Source organism: Gymnoscopelus microlampas (assembly GCF_963454915.1).
Source record: "Gymnoscopelus microlampas genome assembly, chromosome: 13".
In the NCBI taxonomy this organism is placed as follows: Eukaryota; Metazoa; Chordata; class Actinopteri; order Myctophiformes; family Myctophidae; genus Gymnoscopelus; species Gymnoscopelus microlampas.
The window spans coordinates 8156081-8174713 of NC_139950.1; the positions used below are offsets into that span (position 1 = coordinate 8156081).

The window sequence follows — 18633 nt, forward strand, 5'->3', positions numbered from 1 at the left end:
ATATATATATATATATATATATATATATATATATATATATATATATATATATATATATATATATATATATATCAAGTCATAGCTTGATCAAGCTATGATATAGCTTGATATATGGGCATATGAGAGAGAGAGAGAGAGAGAGAGAGAGAGAGAGAGAGAGAGAGAGAGAGAGAGAGAGAGAGAGAGAGAGAGAGAGAGAGAGAGAGAGAGAGAGAGAGAGAGAGAGAGAGAGAGAGAGTGCACAATTCCTATGGTTTTGCAAGATAGTTTTCTGTTTTCTCTAAGTTGCAATGTAACACAGCTCTGTTTCTTCCCATTTAATTGTACATACATACTTTTTTGTATTGTTTTGTTTCACTTTTGCAAAGTAAACATAATTATGTTTTCTCATACCAATAAAGCCCCTTCGAATTGACATTTGAATCGAGAGAGAGAGAGAGAGAGAATCGAGAGAGAGAGAGAGAGAGAGAGAGAGAGAGAGAGAGAGAGAGAGAGAGAGAGAGAGAGAGACCTCCATCCATCCTTTCCATCCATCCTGTGTGTGCTCGTTCCCGTGCGTAGGAGAGAGATGCGCTGTAGCGCTGCGCTGCACTAGTCCGCGCTGCGCAGCCAGTCAGACACGTCCGTTCCTCTGTGTGTGAACACGTTCCCGTCCTCCCGACACATCCTCCTCCTCCTCCTCCTCTCCCGGCCTGTGCTGCTACCCTTCCTCTCTTCTCTCCTTCTAGGGCTTTCATCCACACACATACACACACACACCGCAGCCCGCCGGTACCAACCTAACCAGCCTGATCGCCAGGCCAGGGATCGGATCGGACACACCGATCGAGAACAAGCTGGTTGATCCTCCACCAACACCGGGCCCTGATCGCACTATGCCGCGGTGAAGAGGCCCCTGGGTTGGCGGACTGACTGGGGATGTAGACAGGCTCTCCGCCCCCCCCCCCCGCCATCGGAGCCACCGATCTACTCTCTATACTCTTGCCCCTGCTTGCTGCATCGCTGATCGGCCTACACACAGCACAAGATGTCGACTAGAACGCCATTGCCGACAGTGAACGAACGCGACACGGAGAATGTGAGTTGTTGTTTAGTTTGGGCGACCCACACACCCCAGGGCCGGTGATCACCCCGTTTATTTAACATGACACAATGTAGTGGAATTCTTTCTCTTCCAAAACGGAGGGAGGGAGAGGGGGGGTTCATTCAGGTTATTTGATCGCAGGATGTTTTAGTTGAAGCTCAGGCTACAATGTTGCAGGATCAGTGGAGCACAGCCGGGTGTTTCTGACGGGCATATATATGTATATATTTATATGTATGATCGGCATGCACGGTGGCCTAGGATAAAGATCTGGTTGTGTGTGTGTGTATGTTGGATGGATGTGGTACTGCATGGTGGTGTCTTCCTTCATCATGGTTTCACCTTAGCTTTTTGTTGCAGCGGCTAGGTTAGTGTGTCCAACGCAGCGTTGCCAGATTTCGCGAGAGAAACGAGCCGCCGGCTCAATGAAAACAAGCCCAAAAGAAGCAACTATATAGGCCTGCACGAGCACCTGACCCTTTTAAACCTATAATGCATAGGCTATTGGCAATGGGCAGATCTACAAGCTCACAGTGCGACCGCGTTGTGAGCTTGTAGATCAGCTATTTTCAAAAGAATATTGGAAAACATTTGAAAATGTTGGAGTATTTTAACAGCACAAATCTGGTACAAGGGTCCCGTCATTCATGGCACAAACATTTTTCAGTCCGCAGACAAACACATATTAATTTGGGGGTCCTTGACATGAAAATGTGTGTGAACCACTGGGTTAAACAACATTAGGAAACAAGCCCATAATAAGCAACAACACTTAAGAAACGAGTCCCAAAAAAACGCAACCACCCATATTTACAAGCAACTTCACAGACAAATAAGCCCAAAGTCGCTTATAATGAGCGGACATGGCAACACTGAACGCATTGCGTCAGCAGCAGTGCATGCATTGCTAGCTGGCTGCTCTCTCTCTCAGAGCATTTAGAAGGGTACAGCCTCCTCCACCAGTAGCCCTCATATTGGTGTGTGTGTGTGTGTGTGTGTGTCTGTGGGAGAGAGAGAAAGCAGAGAGAGAGAGGGGGCTGGCTGGCTGTGAGAAAATGGTGTTGCTCCGCTTTTTGCTGCAAGAAGTGGGGGCATTTTTCTAGTCCAGAGAGCGTCAATATTTGGGGGATGGGGGACTGGGGAGGATGTTGTCCTACTTTTTCAAAGGCAAAGAGCTGCCTGTGCCACACACAGCATCACAATGTGACATGATGATGATGATCCACCATTTAATTGGCCCCCATTGTGGCAGCAATAAGAACCAGAACACAGAGATATAGAATATAGCCTATAGGCTATTATTCTCTCTCTGTGTTCTGGTTCTTTTTTTGTGGACCGTTCTGTTGTTTGTGCAGCGCAATGATACAGCAAAGCGGCGTGACATTCATTAATGAATAGAGCAAAACTAGATGACTTGCGGCATTTCCTTGATTTCTCTCTGTTCACTAGTGTGATGGAATGTTTATGAATGACCCCCCCCCTCCCTCCCTTCCATCACCATCACACACACACACACACACACACACACACACACACACACACACACACACACACACACACACACACACACACACACACACACACACACAGGAACAGACAGCCATTTCTCTCCTCCCTCCCCCCACCTGTCTCCCTTTATGGCTCTCTCTCCAACCCCCCCTCGCCCCCCCCCACCCACACCCACACACACAGAGAGAGTATACAAAAAAAAAACTCATTTGAGACTACATGTTGACAGGGTCTGACATATCTAGGGTTTCCTCATTTTCCTGGAGAGAGAGGACAGACACAGATTTCAACTACATCATAAATAATCAGGATCCATATATTATTGTGCCGTTCCTAAACCCACCATGTAAACAACATGTACCGCCTATAATATGGATCACAAGCAAGCGTTTCTTACTAAATGATATTAGACTTAAATGGTGGCGCTGTCATGTCATTTCTTACTGAATTACATTAGGTTTAAATGATGGGCTGTCATGTCCCATCATTTCTTACTGAATTCTATTAGATTTAAGTGACGGTGCTGTCATGTCGCATCATTTCTGGTATCTGATCAGGAATGGCAGTTTGTTTTCAGATAAAGATTCAAAACAGGGTATTTGTTACGTCATGTGTTCTTTTTGTCATTGTATAAAAGAGTAATGCTACTGAAGAGCCACATAGCTCATACTAGCCACAGGATAGCGGCTAACTCATCATTATATACCACTGTTTATGATATGTTTTGATCAGAGTTTGCTTTTATTAAACTTCCCATTTATGCAGTTTTTGCTCTAGCAAACGTTCAGCGAAAAATAGCCAATCTACAAGCTCACAGCGTGTCACAGCGCGATGCGTTGTACGCTTGTAGATCGGCTATTTTCCGGCGACGGGGGAGAAAAAGTAGGGGGCCTAGTGCAGAGCCCTGGAGGACTCCGGTCAATGGAACTAAGTTTAATTAGTTAAGCACAGTCCAATCCTCCTGGGTCCATTTTTATTCTTAGAGTTACGTATCCACACCGTTGATTTTACTGTGAGGGACTGTCAGTGTAGTCTACTAACTCCTTCTACATAGGTGTCAGATACTGTACATGTAGATTTTGCTTCTCTTTGTAGAAGTTCATATAGTAAGTAAAGTAGTAGTAAGTAAAGTATCTGTTTAGCATTCCCTCAGCAGGACTGGCAGGGCAGTCGTCAACGAGCCCTAGCTAGCATCCCTCCGTTCCACTATAGCACACAGCCCTAGGGTCCACTGACGAACTGCATTGCATAACAGCTTATTACGCCGAAAGAAGAGAGGCTTTCAGAGTGCAGTAGAGAGAAAAAAAAAAGAACAGGCTCTCTCTCCGCTTCCTGATTTGTATGCCAAGTGTGTATCTGTGTGATTTTCTGTTTCCTGAAGGTGAGGAGGAAGCAAAACGTTTTGTTTATCAATCGAGAGCCTCTTAAATGACACTTTAAGATGACCCGCTTGTCCCAGATACACGCTCCTCCTCAGATAAGTGATGAGTTGAACGCGGAACCACTAGTGCCAGCCGGGGTGTATTCGTGTCAGTTTGTGGGTGTGTGAGAGTACAGCAGAGTACATCGGATGACACGGCCATTATGACGGATCTGATCTAAAAGCTGATGGAAAAAAAGAAGCAAAAAGCATCTGAAGATGCTTTTTGCTTCTTTTTTTCATCAGCTTTTAGACCATTAGTCCTGACACCCACTAGTTCAGCTACTGTAAAAAAGCTCCAAACAGCAGGCTGTCTGACCAGGACAGTGGCTGGGTACAGCAGGCTCAGGGGTGTTGACTTAGACTGGCATTCAGTCACAATCCCTCTCCACTAGAGCTCGACCCATGTAACGGCCTGGCCAATATTATGGGTCATTATTTGACTCGTGTTTCTTCGGTATCGGCACTTGTGCAGTCCAATTTTTTTTTTTACCTTAATAAATATAATATATATAATTAAAAATATAATGATTTTAAAAAAATCACATTGTTGTTGTTGCAAATAGAAACTTTAATAAAATATAAGTAATAAGTACAATTATTTTAATTTTGACAAAATATGGGTCAAAACATGGGTGACCCGGGGGTCTAGGTATTCCAAAATCAGGATTGGCCTCGGACCCCAAAAATGTGGCATCGGTCGGGCCTCTACTCTCTCGCTCTCCCTCTCTCTTTCGTCTCCTCTCCCTCCCGTCTAGCCCCTCTCTTCCCCCTTTTCTCTCCTCTACTGTCTGCCTCGGTTGTCCCTGCCCCTCTCTCTCTCTCTCTCTCTCTCTCCTGTGCCTCTCAGCCAGCCGTGCACACTTTGGATCATGTGCTTTTTGAGTCGGCCCCTTGCCAGGATGTAGGCTAGCTAGCTGATAATGACGCGCAACCCTGCTGGGTGTAGCGTTACCCTGCTGAAAGCGGAGCAGGGGAGCCTGGGTAACCAGACCGACGCTTTATTCTCTCTGGCTTTTTGGGTGTGGCGCGTCGGGAGCAATGGATCATGGGATCTTTTGACCCCGAGTGACATCAGCAGCTGTTGTAGTGACGGGATGATGATGAGCCCCAGACCTTTTTTATATTGTACGTGTCCTCTATTTGCGAGGATGCGTCCGCAGCAATCTGCTCCAAACTTTTCACCCCTGTGCGTGCCCCGCTCATCATTACGCCAGGCCGTGACGCATGCATGCATTATTGCCAATCAGTTACGAGTACAAGTTAACCCATTTAGACCGGGAAAGAATCTGTGTCATTTTTGGATTTCTTTGGCTATTCAAAAATAGCAGATATACAAGCTCATAGCTTGTAGAGCTGCTATTTTTGAAAAATCTTGGCACATATTTTGTGCAAACATTTGTAACTCAAATCTTTGCTTCTGGCGGCTTCTACAAATGTCTTCTAAATCCCACAGTTTTTCTGAAAAAACTTATGTTTCTATATCAGTGGTGCTCAAACTTTTTCTTGTCAAGGACCCCCAAAATGATATGTATTTGGCCACGGACCCCCATCTAAAAATATTTTGTTCCAGGGCCCCCCAGAAGCAAAGATTTGAGTTTCAAATGTCCGCTTAAAAAAAAATATATATATTCAAAGATTTGCACTAAAAAAAAATCGTGATTTAAAAAAAATAGCAGATCTACAAGCTCATAGCGCGGCACCGAGTGCCGCGCTATGAGCTTGTATATCTGCTATTTTTGAATAGCCAACGTATACAAATATGGACAAAGTGGTTACACAGATGCGTTCCCGGTCTTAATGGGTTAATTTGGCTAGCAATGTCGTCATGCGCCTCATTGTAGAAAATTAGGAACTGAATCACTTCTGCGGGATCCTGTGAATGCAGACGGAGAGCACAAAGAGTTCAGTGTGTCTTGCACTGGTCTCATGTAGCTTTGTGGATGATAATGTCTTTAGGCTAACGGCAGATAAAGATTGGGAACATGATTCCCTTTCTCCTGATGTGGATGTGTGGCTTAAATTCAAGGTATAGCAGCGCGTGTGCAGTGGTGGGGAAAAGTACTCAAATGTTTTTACTTAAGTAAAAGTATCAATACTGCAAGGTAGAAGTACTCCGTTGCGAGTAAAAGGCCGGAATTCTACATTTACTTGAGTGAAAGTACAAAAGTGTTGGTATCAAAATGTACTTAAAGTACCAAAAGTAAAAGTACTAAAATGTTTGAAAATAGCAGATCTACAAGCTCACAACGCGTCGCAATACGACGCGTTGTGAGCTTGTAGATTGGCTATTTTCAAATAGCCTATGTATAAAACAGGGCTAAAGTGGTTAATGTATGTTTTATAATGTAATGATTTATATCTGCAGAGTAACTAGTAACTTGAGTTTTCAAATAATTATACTAGAGTAAAAGTACAATATTTGCCTCTGAGATGTAGTGGAGTAGAAGTAAAAGTATAGACCATTGGAAATACTCCAGTAAAGTAAAAAAAGTACCTAAAAATTGTACTTAAGTGCTGTACTTGAGTAAATGTACTTAGTTACTTTACACCACTGCGTGTGTGTGTGTGTGTGTGTGTGTGTGTGGTAAAGCTTTGTGTGTGTGTATGTCTGTGTGTGTGTGTGTGTGTGTGTGTGTGTGTGTGTGTGTGTGTGTGTGCACCACACACACACAAAGAACACACTGGATCATCTTTCTGGATGTTGAGCCCATAGTTAACAGGTTCCTCTCTGATTGCAGGGAGGACCTCCCAGTCTCGCCACACGCTCATATCCCTCTAGCAGAACCTTTTGTATACCATTCTGTGTGCTGTGTGATGTTCCTAACCTCCGCACGTGTGACTCTCCTCTCCCCGCAGCACTCGTCGGTGGACGCGTTCGTCGAGCCGCCCGCCCCGCCGACGAAGTCGGCGAGCCGCCACAGCCTGCCGCGATGCCGCAACTCCTTCACCTCCACGGAGGAGCACCCCCACATCGGCAACTACCGCCTCCTCAAGACCATCGGCAAGGGGAACTTCGCCAAAGTCAAGCTGGCGCGGCACGTCCTGACCGGACGAGAGGTGGGTTCGGCTTCGTTTCTGCTTGATCCGGGAACGCATCTGTGTGTCATCTGTTTAGATGTCTTTGGGCTATTCAAAAATAGCAGATATACAAGCTTGTAGATCTTCTAATCTTTGAATCTGGGGGGTCCCTGGAACAAAATATTTTGAGATGGGGCCAAACCAAATAAATGGCATTTTGGGGTTCTTTGACATGAAAAAAGTGTGAGAACCACTGATATTATAGCAACATAGGTTTTTTTCAAAGAAGTTAGTATTTAGAAGACATTTGTAAAACCCCCAGAAGCAAAGATTTGAGTTAAAAATGTTCACTTTAAAAAGATATATATATATTAAAAAATGTTCATGATTTTTCAAAATTAGCAGATCTACAAGCTCATTGCGCGGCACTCGGTGCCGCGCTATGAGCTTGTATATCTGCTATTTTTGAATAGCCCAAATAAATCTTAAAATGACACAGTATGCGTTCCCGGTCTTAATGGGTTGATATTCATGAGATGGAAGTGTTTTTTTTTTTTGCTGTTGTCCGTTTAATCCCGAAATACGCTCCACATGTCAGTACTCTGGTATGTCACCTCGTTTATGCTTTAGTAGCCGTACATGTTTCCAAAATTGGGATTTTGCGGAGTCATACGAAGGGAAATGTGAGTGAGTGAGTGAATAAAGGCTTCAGCTACAGGGCTACTACTTGGTACATGGCTTTAACTTGAGGCATTCTGTGGCTTGAAGTGATAACTTTTAACCCATTAAGACCGGTAACGCATCTGTGTAACCACTTTAACCATTATTTTAAACTTTGGCTATTTTTGAAAAATCGTGAAACATTGTGCAAATCTTTGAATATATATATATATATATTTTTAAACGAACCTTTTTAACTCGGGATTTAGAAGACGTTTTTAGAATCCCCAGAAGCAAAGATTTGAGTAAAACATTTTCTCTTTAAAAAAATTAAAAAAAATTCAAAGATTTGCAAAAATGTTCTCGTTTTTTTTCCTCAAAAATAGCAGATCTACCATCTCATAGCGCAGCACCGAGTGCCGTGCTATGAGCTTGTAGATCTGCTATTTTAGATTTTTTTTTTATAGCCCAGAGAAATCTAAAATGACACAAATGCTTCCCCGGTTTGAATGGGTTGAATGGTAAATTTGCAATTTGCAATGTACAATGTAGGCATTTAGCTTAGCAGATGCTCTTATCCAGCGCGCCTTTACAGAGTGACACCTGCACTTGAAGTTGCACCCTGTTTCTTTGCTCCTTGATTTTCTTTTTCCACAAATAAGAGCTATATAATGTAAAGTTACGTTTTGATTTGACGTGGCTTCGTTTACCCGGAAAGAGGTTGATTGAAACGCGGTGTTCGACCTGCCCTGCTCTGAAACAAGAGAGAGACGGATAGATCTCCTGTCGCGTTGTAGTGTTCTTGACCGTGTAAGTTGTCCCAGTAAGGTCAAATCACTGTGCTGTGTGTCCATCTCTTTGTCTCTTTTCCACACACACACACACACGCACACACTGCTGACCTGCCAGAGTGATAGACGCCCTGCCATTGGCGGTGTCAGTAATTAAAGCTCCCGTTTCCCCCAGGGAGAGACGGAGAGAGCGGTCACCTGTGATCTGTTCACCATCTCTCACTCAGCAAGACTCTGTACACATCACATCAGATCTCTGACAGCGTTGGTGCTGCAAACAGTCCTCTTCTCGCGACAGTTTTCTGAAAAACGTATGTTGCTATATCAGTGGTGCTCAAAGCAAAGGACGCCCAAAATGATATGTATTTGGCCCGCGGACCCCCGTCTCAAAATATGTTTTGCCAGGGACCCCCCCCAGAAGCAAAGATTTGAGTAAAAACAATATATATTTTCAAAGATTTGCAAAACAATTCAATATTTAAAAAAAAATAGCAGATCTCCAAGCTCATAGCGCGGCACTAAGTGATGCGCTATGAGCTTATACTGAGCTATACTAGCTTAAGCTAAAATGACACAGATGCTTTCCCGGTTTTAATGGGTTAAGTGGTTTTAATGGGTTAAGTACATTTAACCACATGAACCTCGCTGTTCGTGTCCCTGTTCTGGGCGCGAACATTTGGCGAAAATCGCCGATCTACCAGCTCACAATGCGGCGCATTTTGAGCTTGTTGATCAGCTGTTTTTGGTAAAGAGATTTGGTAAGTAAGTAGCATTGGTAGCCATGTGGCCGATAGGGCAGGAGCCTATCTCCTGTTTCTGTAGCGTGAGGCGGCTTGATGTACAAGTACACCCCCTGGACATGATGCTAGTATGTCACAGGGACTTACCCCCAGTCCAACCTTTGATGCTGAGTGCCAAGCATTGAGGCACTGGGTCCAAATATTTATAGTCTTTGGTATGACCCGGCCGGGCATTTGAACCCCAACCTCCCAATCTCAGGGCGGAACACTCCCAACTACAAGGCCACGGTGCTGGTCTAAAGAGATTTGGGGTCGAGACAAAAAAAAAGAGGGGGCCTAGCATAGACCCCTGGGAGACTCCGGTCAACGAAGTGTACAGGGTTTAACCCATTAAGACCTGGAACTGTGTCATTTTTAGATTTGAGCTAAAAAGCATTATTTTACACTTTGGGCTATTCAAAAATAGCAGATATACAAGCTCATAGCGCGGCACCGAGTGCCGCGCTATGAGCTTGTAGATCTGCTATTTTTGAAAAATCGTGAAAATGTGTGCAAATCTTTGAATATATATATTTTTAAAGCGAACATTTTTAACTCAAATCTTTGCTTCTGGGGGTCCCTGGAACAAAATATTTTGATGGGGGTCCGCGGCCAAATACATATCATTTTGGGGTCCTTGACAAAGGACCCCAAAATTGACAAAAAAAATATAGAAACATACGTTTTTCAGAAAACTGTTGGGATTCAGGAGACATGTAGAATCGGCTTCAGGTCTCAATGGGTTAAGTGGTTAATCTCGAATCACGGCACATCATGAATAAGCCTTTTGAGGGAAAAAAAAGGCTTTAATCTTCTTTGATCCGTTCGATTTCCTGCGAGGCAAATGTTTGAGCAGATGCATTTGGTATGCGAGCCGCTGCTTGCTGTGATGCTTGCTCGGGCATCGCTCTGTGCTGGTTCATCAGAATGCACAGGCAGGGGTCAGAGAGAGAGAGAGAGGGAGAACAGGTGGAAAACGACACGCCTCACTTAAACCGATGCTATCTTCCTAACGGCTAATAAATGGAGCTATCGGCTCTCTGGCCCGGCATTAGCCACTTCAACCCTATTTTATTCTTTATTCGTCAACCTCATGAACCCTAGCATCTCTGTTCTTGGCATTTCATAGCAGGTCAACACTTGCCCCCCCCCCCTCCCAAAAAAAGAGAGTCTTTTATAGAGTAAAAAAGAACGGGACCCCGATTAACAAAGTATATACAGTAGGGGTTACACTGCGTGGATATGAGTCTGGTGCTTCTACGAGGACGTTTTTTTCCCCCAAGGGGCGGGATGCAATTGGTTAGACCTACAACCAACTACCAATTGCAGTCTACCATATTTGAATACTGGGCCCTGATTGGTCACCCCAGACTTCGGGAGCAGGAAATTGATTCACAATGGAGCGATGCCAGACCCAAATCGCACAGGGCAATTATTTTTTTTTTGCACTGGCAGATTCGTCTGGTCCCAGGCTAGGTTACTGTAACCCCAGAGCTCAAACACAAGGCACCGGTCACCTCTAGTTGAGTGGTTCTCAAACACGTCCATGTCAATTTGTCCTGCCAAATAGGCTCTATTCACAGCAGCCATATTATGAAGACATTCACAGGTGTCACCAATGATACTAATGAAGGCTCTGTTCCATTCTGGTCAAACAGAGTCAGGGGGCTGATATTGTGCATGTTGGCTCACTGGAAACACTCCCAAATGGCCCTTTACGGGTGTGTAACTCTGAGAGTGTACAAATGGAACCAAATGGACCCGTAAGGTTCCATTTGTACACTCTCAGAGTTATGGGGGTCGTGGAAACCACTGTGCTACACTAAATGGAACAGAGCCTTTATTAGTATCATTGGTAACACCTGTGAATGTCTTCATAATATGGCTGCTGTGAATAGAGCCTATATTGATACAGTATTATTTGTCCACGGACCCCCACCTGAAAAGATTTTGTGCCAGGGGGGGACCGCCCTTGCACACAACATACATCATACCCACACAAATCCACACACAAACACGCAGACATTCACCTTCACTGGTGGTGACATTGTAGCCATCATATATATACCACCTTGCTCTGCTAACCTGCCTAACAACAGAGCAGCGCATGTCCATGACCTTGTGTTCTGCTCTGTTCCCTGCAGGACGCTGAGATCATAGTAGCCCCATTATGTCATAAAAGTAAGACGGTAATTAATACGTAAATAAATCACGTAGTGACTCACCTAGTCCCTCTGTGAAATTGCAGTTGGAAGCAGTGGTGGAAAAAGTGCTCAGATATTTTACTTAAGTAAAAGTAGCGATGCCACAATATGAAAGTACTCTGTTACAAGTAAAAGACCTGTGTTCAAAATGTTACTTGAGTAAAAGTACAAAAGTATTGGCTTCAAAATATACTTAAAGTACCAAAAGTAAATACTAAAATGTTTGAAAATAGCAGATTTACAAGCTTACAAGGAGTCGCGATGCGACACGTTGTGAGCTTGTAGATCGGCTATTTTCAAATACCTATAGTATGTATAAGATAGGGCTAAAGTGGTTAATGTATGTTTTTTAATATAATTTATATCTGCAAAGTAACTAGTAACTAAAGTTATCAAATAATTGTAGTGGAGTAAAAGTACAATATTTTCCTCAGATGTAGTGGAGTAGCAGTAAAAGTATTGGAAATTGGAAATACTCCAGTAAAGTACAAATACCTCAAAATTGTACTTAAGTAAATGTACTTAGTTACTTTCCACCACTGTCTGCAGCCGTAATGTGGCAGACAAAACGGAGACAGAGAAAGAGATTTCTTTTAAGATGCAGAGGACCACCTAGAAGCAGAAATCAATAAGTGTGTGTGTCTGTGTGCGTGCGCGTGCATGTGTCCCTAAGATATGCGTAGATTGAACAGCAGCACATGGGCCGCGTGTTACAAATGTAGTAAATAATTAACAGTAATCCACGTTACCCCTCTGTCACCATGGAGCTGAATTATTCACCCTTAAAGCCATTAGTGGGGGAACGCACACACACACACACACACACACACACACACACACACACACACACACACGCACACACGCAGAGATGTATCTGATCAGTGCTGAGATATCCACGCATTCATCACATTTCACAATATTATTTGAGAACGGCAACACGCCTGTTAGTTCTGTAGTGGAGAGGAAATGGAGTAGTGTTTATAACAGAGATTCACAACCTGTGGGCCTGAGCCCACTGGTGGGCCATGAGGATATTGCAAGTGGACCCCCAAACAACAGGGGGGGGGGGGACTCAACTTTTTCTTTAAAACCCTGAAAAATGTGTTTTCAGCAACTTAAAGGATGCTACGTTAGCGCCGTTGATCCAAGCCTCAACACAATCAATAGGCTCTATTCACAGCAGCCATATTATGAAGAAATTCACAGGTGTTACCAATGATACTAATGAAGGCTCTGTTCCATTCATGGGCAAACAGAGTCAGGGTGCTGATATTGTGCATGTTGGCCCACTGGAAACACTCTGCTACACCAGTGGGTCTAAAGTTGGGGTCCAGGGACCCTCATGGGCTTCCAAATGGCTACGGGTCCATTTGGTTCCATTTGTACACTCTCAGAGTTATGGGAGTCGTGGAAACCACTGGGCTAGACTAAATGGAACAGAGCCTTCATTAGTATCATTGGTAACACCTGTGAAGGAAGTGATAATATGGCTGTTGTGCATAGAGCCTATTGATTGATCATTAAACCCTTAAAGGCGGCCGTACCACCCACAACCAAAAAATTTATTTAAAAAAAAAAAAGCCATGTGCCCAATTCCTAAAATAAACATGCTCAGCGTTGTTAAGTGGTCAGGTGGGTGGGCCGCGAACGCTTTCGAGATTTTTCAAGTGGGCCTTGTTCGAGAAAAGGTTGGGACCCACGGGAGTAGAGTTTAAAATACGGTGTACGGGAGCGGATATAAACGCTAACTCACCAGTGCAAACGGGCCCGGGCATTCATATGTTCACCAACACGCACGCACACGCACACACACACGCGTGCGTACACACACACACACGCGCGTACACAAACACTTCCCCTTGAGCATTGTACAGGACAGCAGGAAACGGAGGGGAGGCCTGTCTGCGCACCTGCCCACCTAAGACAGGCCACAAATAGCTCCCACCTGCCTTGTGCATGCGCACACACACACACACACACACACACACACACACACACACACACACACACACACACACACACACACACACACACACACAGCAGCTCATTCTGCTGCTCTCTGTTCAGCTTTCTGCTGGCTATAGCTGAATGGGTAGAGAGCCTCTGCCTGGGAAGCGGAAGGTCCCTGGTTAGATTCCCGGACCCCGGTAATGCGTCGAGGTGTCCCTAGACTAGAGCAAGACACTTACCCCCCCCGCCCGCGCCCACTCACTTGAGCACTCAGCTGGGTGTGGCGAAATAAGTCTAGATATTATAATATTTATTATTACCCTCCTCCATCTAGTCTAGTATTGCTACTTTTGACCGAAAGTGAAAACAATACTTCTTCCCAGGTGTGGAAATAGTACTCAAATGTTTTACTTACGTAAAAGTATCAGTACTGTAATGTAGAAGTACTCTGTTACAAGTGAAAGTCCGGAATTCAAAATTTACCTGAGTAAAAGTACAAAGGTATTGGTATCAAAATGTACTTAAAGTATCCAAAAGTAAAAGTACTAAAATGTTTGAAAATAGCAGATCTACAAGCTCGCGACGCGTTGTGAGCTTGTAGATCTGCTATTTTCAAATAGCCTAGGTAATAAAATAGGGCTGAAGTGGTTAATGTATGTTTTATAATGTAATCATTTATATCTGCAAAAGTAACAAGTAACTATCGTTTTCAAATAATTGTAATGGAATAAAAGTACTATATTTGCCTCTGAGATGTAGTGGAGAAGTAAAAGCATAGGCAATTGGAAATACTCAAGTCCAATTTTTGAGGTGCTTTTACTTTACTGAAGTACAGTACTTGGAGTAAATGTACTTAGTTACTTTACACCACTTGCTTCTTCCCGGCGGTGCTTCCTTCCCCCTGGCCCGTGACGCGGTGCCACTTAGCGTCCAGGTTGTGGTCAAAAAAAGGAGCACGTCTCAGCAGTGTCAGAGATAGTGCGGGTGTCTGGGAAAACCCCTGATTGGGATGAATCAACGTCCGATTGCGTTTAGCCCCAGCTTTCCCCGTTATGATGACACAGCACTTTCCTTGCCTTGATCGCCGCCTTAACAGGCTAGTCCGTTGGACCGTCGCCAGGGCCTGCGTCTGCTAAGAAGCACACTATTTAACCCATTGAGACCTGAAGCCGATTCTACACGTCTCCTAAATCTCAACAGTATTCTGAAAAACGTATGTTTCTATATCAGTGGTGCTCAATCTTTTTCATGTCAAGGACCCCCAAAATTATATGTATTTGGCCGCGGACCCCCATCAAAATATTTTGTTCCAGGGACCCCCCAGAATCAACGATTTGAGTTAAAAATGTTCGCTTTAAAAATATATATATATTCAAAGATTTGCACACGTTTTCACGATTTTTCAAAAATAGCAGATCTACAAGCTCGTAGCGCGGCACTCGGTGCCGCGCTATGAGCTAGTATATCTGCTATTTTTGAATAGCCCAAAGTGTAAAATAATGCTTTTTTTAGCTCAAATCTAAAAATGACACAGTTCCAGGTCTTAATGGGTTAAGTCATGCTGAACACTGTATAGTGGCCACGTTAATCATATATCCCCATGTAATATTTGAGTAAGTAAGTAAGATTATTTAAACACCAAGTGGTTTCTAATACTTCTGAGATATATTCAGACAAACCCCTAAGCTAGCTTGACGAGGCTGTAATTCTATTTTTGAAAATGGTGCAAGTAGCCAATCTACAAGATCTTATTGTCAGGATCTGTATTGCATGTGTTGTTTGGAAAAGTCTGATCGTGTTTACGTTTTTTTGCTCTCCTGCAAACAACGATTAATTCAACTCTGTCTTCCACTTAAATATTCTGACTTCCTTGCATTTGGGTCCTACTTGAAATACGCCCTGACACTTATGTTATCAATGAATACATTCATACAGTAATATATTTTTCTAACTTTCTGCCTTTTTGGCTCTCGGCTGAAAAGGTTTGGGAACGTGGTGTGGTGTTGTAGACCAGTGGCTCCCAAACTGTTTTGCCCGTGACCCAAAAAAGACTTTGATGTCTCCCCGGGACCCAAACAAGTGAAAATAGCAGGTGTACAAGCTCACAACGCGTTGCACCTGCAACACGTAGATCGCTTGTAAATCGACTATTTTCACTTCTGCTTAAAAGTTACTTTTGTGGAATTATTTTAAATGTTTTAAATTGATATATAGTAGCCTATATACTATATAAAAAAGGGGTGATATATACATACATACTCGCGACCCACAAAAATCAGACCCACAATTAGGTCCTGACCCACTGATAGTGAGGGGGGTCCCTGGCACAAAACATTTTTAGATGGGGGGGGTCCACGGCCAAATACATATTAATTTGGGGGTCCCTGACATGAAACGGTTTGACAACCACTAGGCCTAGGAGTCGCTAGTGCAGCGACGGAGACGGTCCTGCCCTGCCGGCTAGTTCAGGGGTCTTCAACAGGGGGTCCGGGACCCCTAGGGGGTCCTCAGAGTTACTACAGGGGGTCCGCCAAATCTTTGTGTGATACGATTTTCTTGTTTTTTACAATAACCACTTCAACCCTAGCATTTCTTTTCTGAGGAGAACTTTACCCAAAAACAGCCGATCTAGATCGGCTGTTTTTGGCAAAGAGTTATAGGTGTAGAGGGGGAAAAAACAAAAAAGAGCAGCAAAAGTTTATCCGAAACTCAATTTTATACAATATAGAGGGGGTCCCTGCTTCATCTCTCTCTCAGCGAGGGGGTCCTTGGCCTGAAAACGTTGGAAAGACCCCATGGGCTAGTTCATTGTGTTGCGTTGAATTGAGCCTCCAGTCTCCATGGTTGTGAGCAGGACTTTGGACCCTTGCGTCGGTGTCTTGAGCAACGCTCTAAAAGCTGATCTACTGTGTGTTGTGAAAGCGTAATGGAATGTTTTATACATTACTTTGTAGGCATTACGTGTGCATATATACATACAGCACAGTTTTACCGGAGCACGGCAGCCCTGTGGCCTTGTGTTCTTTTAGAATGTAAAAGGCAGTGGTGGAAAGTAACTAAGTACGTTTACTTAAGTACTGTACTTGGAGTACTTTTACTTTTGGTACTTTAAGTATATTTTCATGCCAATACTTTTGTACTTTTACACAAGTAACATTTTGAATTCCGGACGTTTCACTTGTAACCGAGTGCTTCTACATTGCAGTATTGATACTTTTACTTAAGTAAAACATTTGAGTACTTTTTTTCCACCACTGCGTAAAGGTCACACAGGTCTATTCGTTGTGTGATGCCATAAACAAACTGTGGGTTGATTATAGTAATGGATGCACCTGGCTGTGGTCCAGTTTCATCAGGGGGGTCCCGGCTTGCCAAACAGTAAATCACCAGACCATCTCTAGGCCGTGCTTTGGGATCGCCGTGACCAACCCTAGTAGCCCGTAGGGCTCTCAACTTTCCTCAGAAATGATATTCGAATATTGGTCTTGAAAATTGGCAGATATTCGAATATATTCGAGTATTATTATTATTATTATTATTATTATTTTTTTAATCATTTTTTTGACAGAAACAGTACAAAAAAATAATGTATCGAGTGCTCGGATCCAATAAAACATAATATTTTTTTTGTTTTTATAACTTGATGTATTGTTTTTTGTATTGTCCCTGTCAAATAAACATTACATTTAAAAAATATATATATTATATATATTATATATATATATTTTTTATATTCAAACATTAATTTTCATATTCGAATATACATATTTTCCCAATATTCGAATAATATTCGAAAATCGAATATTGGTTTGACAGCCCTAGTAGCCCGTAGCACTGGTTCTCAAAGTGTAGGCCGGGGACCTCTACGGGCCCTTGAGGGGGTTCCAGGGGGTCCCCAGCAAGATGAGGAAAAGTTGAAACACGTAGTTCCCTATTTTATTTTTCAGCTATTGTCTATGTTGAGAACCATGTCTGGCTTATAGAATATAATGAATTTTACGTGTCACATTGTCTGTTTCTGTCTTCCGTGTGTGTGTGTGTGTGTGTGTGTGTGTGTGTGTGTGTGTGTGTGTGTGTGTGTGTGTGTGTGTACACTAGTTTGCATGTGAATACAAACAGTGGCGAATGTGTTTATAATGGTAATTTCTCATCAAGAACAAAGTACCGTTTTCACTAAGGCCAATTAAAGCCCTATTTATTCATAAATGACCAAATAAAGAAATTCAGCCATGAAATGTTTTGACACAATACACTAATTACAACAGAAATGCGCCTATTATTATTTAGCCTGTAATTGCCATAAAAAAAAGGCACAACCAAACTGAATATGCAATTTGTAATCTAACTGTGTATCTAAATGTGTATTTTATCTCCCATCTACGGACATAATTTTCTCTCTAATAATGTTTGACTCTCTCCCTCTCTCTCTCTCTCTCTCTCTACCCCCCCCCCCCCCCCCCTCCCTCCTAGGTTGCTGTGAAGATTATTGACAAAACCCAGCTGAACCCAACCAGTCTACAGAAGGTAAAGGACTTTTTTTTCCATCCCTAATTACAGACATCCTGTGTTCTCGGTCTACACAGCCTGCTGTTAACGAGTGATGAGTCAGTTACAGTGTTAGCACAGCTTCCCTGTCGACTCCCTGCTGCTCTTTTGATTCTGTTGGAACCTGGAATGGGACGTTTTCACGCAATGTGATCAGATGTAAGAGTCAGGAGAGAGTGGTTGTGTTCTCAACCTTTTTTTCTGAGCTCTTGTTTGGACTAGCGGTGGGGAAAAAAAAGTTCATTTCAGCGAACGAACGATTTCGTTCACGTTCGCGGCATTGATTCGTTCAAATGATTCGTTCGCGTTCTCGTTCAGTAGCGCTATTTTCTAGTGTTCAAAATTTACCCGAGTAAAAGTACAAAAGTATTGGCATCAAAATATACTTAAAGTACCAAAAGTAAAAGTACTAACATATTTGAAAATAGCCTACTGTAGGTATAAAATAGGGTTAAAGTGGTTAATGTATGTTTTATAATGTGTGTAAAACACCACCGCGGGAGCGTTTTCTTTTTAAGTTGCGCATGAACGTAACGGTTTCAGAAAGTGAACGAGCTCGTTCACGTTCGCGGCAAATTAACTAGTTCTTTTGAACGGATCGATCACGAACGACACATCACTAGTTTGGACCACTAGCATATCATCGCTGCCGGGTAGAAAACCATGTATG

The 18633-nt window shown here is 43.2% G+C and overlaps 1 protein-coding gene across 7 annotated transcripts in view; it reads left to right on the plus strand.

Annotated features, from left to right (window-relative positions):
* Nucleotides 1-649: 649 nt before the first annotated feature.
* Nucleotides 650-18633, plus strand: part of mark1 (MAP/microtubule affinity-regulating kinase 1) — an 86787-nt gene continuing 68803 nt past the window's right edge. For 3 of the 7 annotated variants that reach the window (XM_084076447.1, XM_084076444.1, XM_084076446.1), the window contains exons 1-3: nucleotides 652-1078; nucleotides 6873-7073; nucleotides 17889-17942. In XM_084076447.1, coding sequence (XP_083932573.1) covers nucleotides 1028-1078; nucleotides 6873-7073; nucleotides 17889-17942 — 306 coding nt within the window. In that variant the 5' untranslated portion in view covers nucleotides 652-1027. Of the gene's footprint in view, nucleotides 1079-6872; nucleotides 7074-17888; nucleotides 17943-18633 lie in introns of all 7 variants that reach the window. The other 4 variants (XM_084076445.1, XM_084076443.1, XM_084076448.1 and 1 more) reach the window with 4 other exon arrangements.